Raw genomic sequence first — 7,129 nt, 5'->3', positions numbered from 1 at the left:
GTGGGTGTTGTGCTCTTAGCTAAGGACAAGCATAGCTTGAATTGTGTATTATATTATTCAATGGTATTATGCTTTTAGTTTTCGCTTATCATCAATACTAGTCATCTAATTCAATGATTTTATATACATGTTTGAAATTCTAGAATGAATTTAGGGATTGTTGCTAGTTGCTAAACTATGATTTTAGATTTGTATTTTTTTTTACTTTGTTGTATTTTCATAATTTCCAACTATTAATTATGCACAGAAATAGTGATTTCTCATCTCTTAAATATAATATGACTACGTATGAAATATAATGCAAATCCAAATTTCAAATAAGCAAATATGATAGAAACATCAAGCATGTCTAAAATTAAATCACCATTTAAAAGTTTAATATAAAACTAAAAATAATTCACTTTCATCAAAAGTCTAAATATAAATAACTTCAACTAAAAGTCTAAATATTTTAAATCTTTAATATAAAGAGTTAAAGACACTAAACTAATAAAAGTTTCACTTTCACAAATCTTGCAATCCTTCATTTGGCAGTGGATAAATAATTGGAAATAAAGTGTATCGTCGGGGAGTATATATAGACTTGAAATTAATTAACTAAAATAAAATATTTGAAAACCCTTGCCCTAAAAATAACGGGTATTATCGGGTTTAACGGGTATACCCGCGCGGGTAGCGGGTATACCCATACCCGCAAAAATTGAAAACTAACTACCCGATCCCACCCTGTTTCCCATTATTGTCGGGTAGCGGGTACCCGTTACCCGGCGGGTAGCGGGTCGGGTTGAGGGTTTCCCGATACCCGCTACCCGTTTCGACACCCCTACTCTACTGGATACAAAATTTTGAGATCTTCCATAACAATTTTTTAATCAATATATGAAAATTATTGGATTGTTATATCGCCGTTAACCTTGTTGGAATCGATATGAAAATTAATGGATTGTTACATGTTAACCTTTTGGATTATAGAATACTACTAGCCTGATCCAGTTATTTTTTAGTGTACTAAATAAATAGTATGCATAACTTAATTGAAAAAACTTAACTCTTCTATAAAAGTTACTTGAGTAAATTATCCTTCGCAACATTATATTCCTAAAGGCATACATTAGCAATATAATTATTTCAATATAACTCTTGAAAATAGCAAGTGACGATATTATTTCAACTTAAAGGGAAAGAATCATCAATAATGTATGTACCCCTTATTGTGAGTACTCCATTAATTAAAGATCATCAAATTGGTGGCATGTTTTGGTGATAATACATTATACTACTTGCTAAAATTATCACAGAAGTTAGACTAATTTAATTCATGAAATAAATCAAAAACAAGTTCACTAAATTATTTCAGACAACAATGCAAATAAAATATAAAATTCGCCTTATTTTGCAATTTTTGGTGTTCCTTGCCAATTGAGTTGTTTACTAAGTAGTACTCCCTCCGTCCCACTTAAAATGAAACATTTAGTAATCGGCAGGGGATTTTATGTAGTGTTGTTTTGTGAGTTGATGAGGAGAGAGTAAAGTAAGAGAGATGAAAAAGTAGAAATAGAGTTGTTTTTATTTTAGAAAATGTTTCATTTTTAATGGGACAAACAAAAAAAGAAAACGTTTCATTTTTAATGGGACAAGAGAGAGTATCATGCAAGACAAGATAAATAGAAAACTTAAATTATACTCCGTAATTGAAAATTGAAATTTCTAAGAATTTTGATTACCCATTAGAGACGTAGTTTTGCGGCTATGCAATACTCACAAAGCAATAAATGGGCTGTATATAGGCTTGTCAGTAAAGAGGCTAATGGGCTATGAGTCATATTACTATTCTATTTTCTATTTTCTATTTTCTATTTTCAGCCCAATCACTCAACTGAACACTTCACCTCCTTCGTAGTTTTTTTTTTTTTTTTAGAAAAGTAATCGGTGTATTATTCGAAACTTTTTTAAAATAGAAGAAAATTTTGAAAAAGATCACAAGTAGACCAAGACGATATTAAATTGGCTATGACCCAATTTCTTGATACATTCCATTTCTTTTTATCTTTTAATTTTTTGATATGGATTGGGCCTTTCCCAATAGATATTTACAATTGAACTAGCAACAATTGAGAATTAAACATATACTATATATGTGAGTATGTATGTACCAAGAGTCCAACAGAGAGATGGTGACAACTAAAGATATAGTATAGTAAGTGCTAGTAGTAATGTAGCCATGACTTGTGTCTCTGCATAATAATTAAAATTATAGTAATGTAGCCATAACTTGTGTCTCTGCATAATAATTAAAATTAAAAGTGGAATTTTTACTGGCAACATTTTATTAGAGTTCTGTTAATCAAATGGGAAATTCTAAAGTAATTTTATTTTATTTTTCGTCCAAAGGCAGGAAGAGATTTAGGATAATGGAGCGCATTAAATTTAAGGAAGGCATGTTGAGGTAACTCCCCCCCTTCATTTGTCCTTGATCATCATATTTTGGCACCTTAAAACATATGTTTTAGGTATGGGATTATATTCTCAATTGGTAACACACAATTTTGTTGATTAAAGGCCGAGTTTCGTCCCTAGAATGCAAACAAGCAGCTCCGGCCCGAGTTTGTAATTATATACACAATGTCTTAGGGTAGGTATGATAGACTTTGGTTATGTAATCCACTCTTTTCTAAAAAATAAAACATAAGAAATCATAAGATACAAAGACATTGGTTTTGAGCAATTAATTTTATATTGTTTGATCACCAATACAATAACCGATTATTAAATGAAGTTTGAAAGAAATTATAGGAGTATCAGCCTAACAATAAGCAAGCATATCTGTAGCGACAATTGTGTATCTGGGTTTGGGCAAGGGTAATTGTGTAGTATTAAGTCATTAACAATTGCAAAGTAGCAATTTCATAATCACCATCACCATCATTGAGTTGCAAGATCTAGGTTTTATAGATGACATATCACTCACTTATTTCATTTCATAACTCGTAACCTACATTATCACCATCAATTAACTTGTAATTAATAATTCGAATTTAACTGAAAACTTTAACCCTTCATTCATAATTGAAAATAGAAATTCAAATTCACATGCTATCAATTCATGGCATCTGATGATGAATATAATAATCGCTACACTTTTTCTCCAAAATAGGTAGGTCGTCGCCAGTGCAGTTCCGTGGCAAGTTGTTGACCATATCCATCTCCTGGAACTCGCTTCGGTCGAAATACCAGTCTCCCACGACTTCTGCTATATTCTGAAAAATACACTTCATATTAAATTAGTAGTGTGTGACCAAATAATTTGTGTGATAGATACTTTATATAGTTTCACTTACTTTGTTAGCAAGTCCGTTTCCAACAATCAATGAGCATGTCGAACCGCTTATGTCTTCCATATGGCCATGTCGCCAGCAGCTATGTACTAAATAGCCTCTCTTTGAGGAGCTATTCGCAATTGTACTTTTCAGCGTATTTATCAATATGAACCTAAAATCTAAACAAAATTAAAACAAATAGTATGAGAGATAGATTCACATTAGATCGAGTTCAAAAATAGTAATTATATTGTATATACCTTTCATGATTTCTATCTCAGTCGAATTGCAAAGCATCAGGTTACTATTGCAACTGATCCATTGCGGGCCTTTAGCCGGGAACAAAGTAACTGCTATCTGTGATGGGTAGATTGGAAATAAAAAATATATATAATTAATGACATCAAAGATATTAATGAATACTGATAATTATTACATTATAAGATTGCCCATACCTGATATGCGTCAAATGCTGATTCAATTAAAAATAGTGGGGTTTGGATATCTGGGACCAAATTTTCAGGAAATAAACACTACAAAGACAATTATGATTATGAGGAATGCTTAATTATATCATCCGGAAAGTAATGAAGATAAGTGAGTTAATACTCCCTCAGTCTCACGTTACTTAAGTCACTTCTTTTTTTGCACTTGTTTCGGAAAATGATAATAAATAGTTAAAGTGTAGAGAGAGTAAATTAAGAGAGAGAATAATGTATAAAAAAATCTTCTCATTTGTATTCCCTCACTTACTTTACTCTTTTTAAAAACTATTTATTATCATTTTTCCAAAATAAGTGCAAAAAAGAAATGACTCAGGTAACATGGGATGGAGAGAGTACTATATTCATACCAGAGTTGGGCTAAATTTGGATGTGCATGATGTGGGCAACATGTTCGTCAAACCCTATATATATACATAGCAAAAATGAGGAATTAATGTAAGAATCCACGTGTTAATAATATATAATACTACTTGATTATATAACAAAGTACATTGAAATAAAAAGAATACATACATGTGTTGATACCACTCTAGAGAAGAAAGATTCTCTCCAATCACCTCCAAAAAAATGCTGACTAGTGAGCCAAACAAAATTAATCAATGATATAGTAGTTTACAATAACATACTTCCTCCGTCCCACTTAACAAAATATTTGGAAATTGGCACGGGATTTTATGTAGTGTTGTTTTGTGAGTTATGTAGAGAGGGTAAAGTAAGTAGATGGAAAAGTAGAGATAGAGTTATTTCCATTTTTAGAAACGTTTCATTTTTAATGGGACAATCAGAAAAAGGAAAACGTTTCATTTTTAAAGGGATAGGAGTATTTCATAAAAATTATTTTGATAATTGGGTAATTAATCTAGATAGTCTTACCTATGAACGAAAAATAATTAATCCAGATAGTCTTACCCATGAATGAAAAAGCCTGAATCAGATATGCACTTCACTCTAGTTGTGTCGTGAAACAACGATTGAAACTTATCGCAATGTAAAATTGTGGCTAATCCACCTGCCGAACCGCCCGACAATAAAGCCTATAAAAATAATATAAATTTATATCAAGTAGCAATCAAAATTTTATTAATTCAAGAGTTATTATAATTTAATAGCACATACATTTTTTGCATTTCCCATTCCGATTCGTAGGAGCTCATCCATCATGGCATCATATATTCTCGCACCTCTATAAGTCAGGTTGTACATCTATGTAAATGTTTCAAAAATTAAAAAATGAGTGAAGCGATGTAGCTATAATTGAATTGAGTAAAACATACAATTAGGACTAAACCGGACTCATCAACCTTCTAGTTCGTGTCGAACCATCCATTCCGGTTTTCAAAAGAGTGAATGTTAGGTTTGTATAACTAATTGTGCGTATTGGTGACATGCAAGAAATTTAAAAACTTACCGGGTCTACATCCTCAACATTAGACATGAAAGATGAGCCGTCACAGTAGAAGATTTTGAACACGTGCCAATTGTAGAAATCTGAAATCATACATATGTAAGAATTAAGTTATATATTTCAAATTAGAGAAATGAAATTGTGATGTTGATTAGATTTAACTACACATATATACCGGGATTAAAGGTGGAATTGTTGCCGAGCATCCCATTGAAGTATACACTACCATTAACCTCCGATATAAGCTTTGCACTACTTCCTAGATAATGTTTGGATCTATCGAGGCATTCAGCTACATTTCGACACCACCCACCACCCTTGCAACTCCAAATTGTTAGTCTTTTTATCTTAAAAGCTTATAAACTCAACAATAATAGAAGTAAATGATAAAAATCCACAAAAGTTGTTCATATTCATATACATCAAAGATTACGTGCCAGTTGTCGACTCCATCTCCGAATCCTGGACTATAAGCATAGGATGGAGGGGTGCCGTCTAGACAAACTATATATATAAAAAAATCAATTATAATTTAGTTAGTTAAGCAAATAACGAATTAGTAATAATTAAGAATTAAACATATACTATACGTGCGTATGTATATACCAGCTCCTTTGGCAACAGCGGAGTCCAATAGGGTAATGGTTACGCTTTGGTCTGCTTCGATTCCGGCCACAACCAAAGATAATATAGTAAGTGCCAGTAGTAATGTAGCCATCACTTGTGTCTCTACACAATGATTGAAATGAAATCAACTTCTTAATTAGTTATTAAAGACAATAAAAGGCACGTAATCATAATTGGCAAAATTAAAGGGCATAGTCACAAATATGAAGAAAGGTGAGGTCAATCTGCATTTTTAAATATGTTAATATTGATTAAAGTAGTTAACTTAGTAATTTTTTATATCCATTTTTATTGATTAGCAAGAGGTGCAATGAAAAACTATTGAACATGCTGGCAGAATAAAATCAAATCAAGGCGGAAGAAAAACGAAGAAATTAAAAGGAATCTTCCGAAAAATAAATTATGCCAAAAATCAAATTCATTAGGAAATAACAAATTTCTACAAATAAATAAATAAATGGTGTAATTAAGAGCAACGGTGAGACGAAGATGAGCACCAACATCAGAAAAATGGACAATAGATCGAGGATGGAAGCAACACCTCCACCGCGGTGAGATGAGATGGTGAAAGAAAAGTGAAGGACAAATTTAATTGGGATAAAGATATGAGGGATGAATTTGTAGTCGATCGGCTCTTAGTTATCAATCAAACACATGTGAACAAAATATTATTAAGCATATATAATTGTTGAATAACCCCTAATCCAAGTGTGTGGGTGTGTGTGTCAGAGATGAGTGGTTAAGAGGATGTATCTTAAATGGAGATTCCGACAAAAATTCAATCTTAATTCCTATAAGAGCATGTGGAAAAGGTCTACACAAAAGGTCTTTTCATTTGCTCCTGTCAACATACATATACCTTAAATAGTGATGAAAGAGAATAGATCATCCAACTTTAAATTAACTCACACTCCTACTAATTAGGAAGCCATATACTACAAACTCACAATAAAAAATGACCAACAGACATACATCAATTTTAGGTCTTCATGAAATAATTAATGCTCCCTCCGTTCCACAATAGTGGAATCATTTTGTCATTTTGGTACGTTTCATAGTGATGATTTTATTTTATTTTATAATAAAAGTCAACACATTTCTTATCACTTACTTTTCTTTCTTTTACTTTATTTTCTCTTCATCTGTCTTCCCTTTTTCATTTTCCATTTAATTATTTGTTAAAAGGAAACAAGAGATAAAGAATGCAGTTTAATTAGGCTCCTGTCCACATACAATTATTACTCCTAATTATTACTACTAGAGTTGGGTAGTAT

At 31.7% G+C, this 7,129-nt stretch overlaps 1 protein-coding gene across 1 annotated transcript; it reads right to left on the bottom strand.

The window, feature by feature from the left end:
• Nucleotides 1-3,004: 3,004 nt before the first annotated feature.
• On the bottom strand, nt 3,005-6,493 carry LOC125208322 (pectin acetylesterase 11-like). The gene is made up of 13 exons (XM_048107905.1): nt 6,357-6,493; nt 5,835-5,957; nt 5,650-5,732; nt 5,404-5,545; nt 5,232-5,311; nt 4,940-5,026; nt 4,733-4,857; nt 4,337-4,397; nt 4,171-4,224; nt 3,773-3,850; nt 3,578-3,674; nt 3,339-3,496; nt 3,005-3,257 (listed from the first exon to the last, which is right to left on the bottom strand). Exons 2-13 carry the CDS (start codon nt 5,944-5,946, stop codon nt 3,102-3,104), a joined length of 1,233 nt encoding a protein of 410 aa, XP_047963862.1. The 5' UTR covers nt 5,947-5,957; nt 6,357-6,493; the 3' UTR covers nt 3,005-3,101.
• Nucleotides 6,494-7,129: the final 636 nt, after the last annotated feature.

The sequence above is a fragment of the Salvia hispanica genome, chromosome 2 (assembly GCF_023119035.1).
Source record: "Salvia hispanica cultivar TCC Black 2014 chromosome 2, UniMelb_Shisp_WGS_1.0, whole genome shotgun sequence".
In the NCBI taxonomy this organism is placed as follows: domain Eukaryota; kingdom Viridiplantae; phylum Streptophyta; class Magnoliopsida; order Lamiales; family Lamiaceae; genus Salvia; species Salvia hispanica.
Note: the sequence above shows the minus strand (reverse complement) of the source record. Positions and strands in the feature narration are given on the sequence as shown.

What these genes read in the sequence shown, in the direction of transcription:
- LOC125208322 (XM_048107905.1), bottom strand. Translation starts at nt 5,946, where the DNA reads ATGGCTACATTACTACTGGCACTTACTATATTATCTTTGGTTGTGGCC. An exon ending in ATGTTGAGGATGTAGACCCG is followed by an intron (nt 5,027 to 5,231) that starts GTAAGTTTTTAA and finishes ACATTTACATAG; the next exon opens with ATGTACAACCTGACTTATAG. An exon ending in GAATGGGAAATGCAAAAAAT is followed by an intron (nt 4,858 to 4,939) that starts GTATGTGCTATT and finishes TTATTTTTATAG; the next exon opens with GCTTTATTGTCGGGCGGTTC.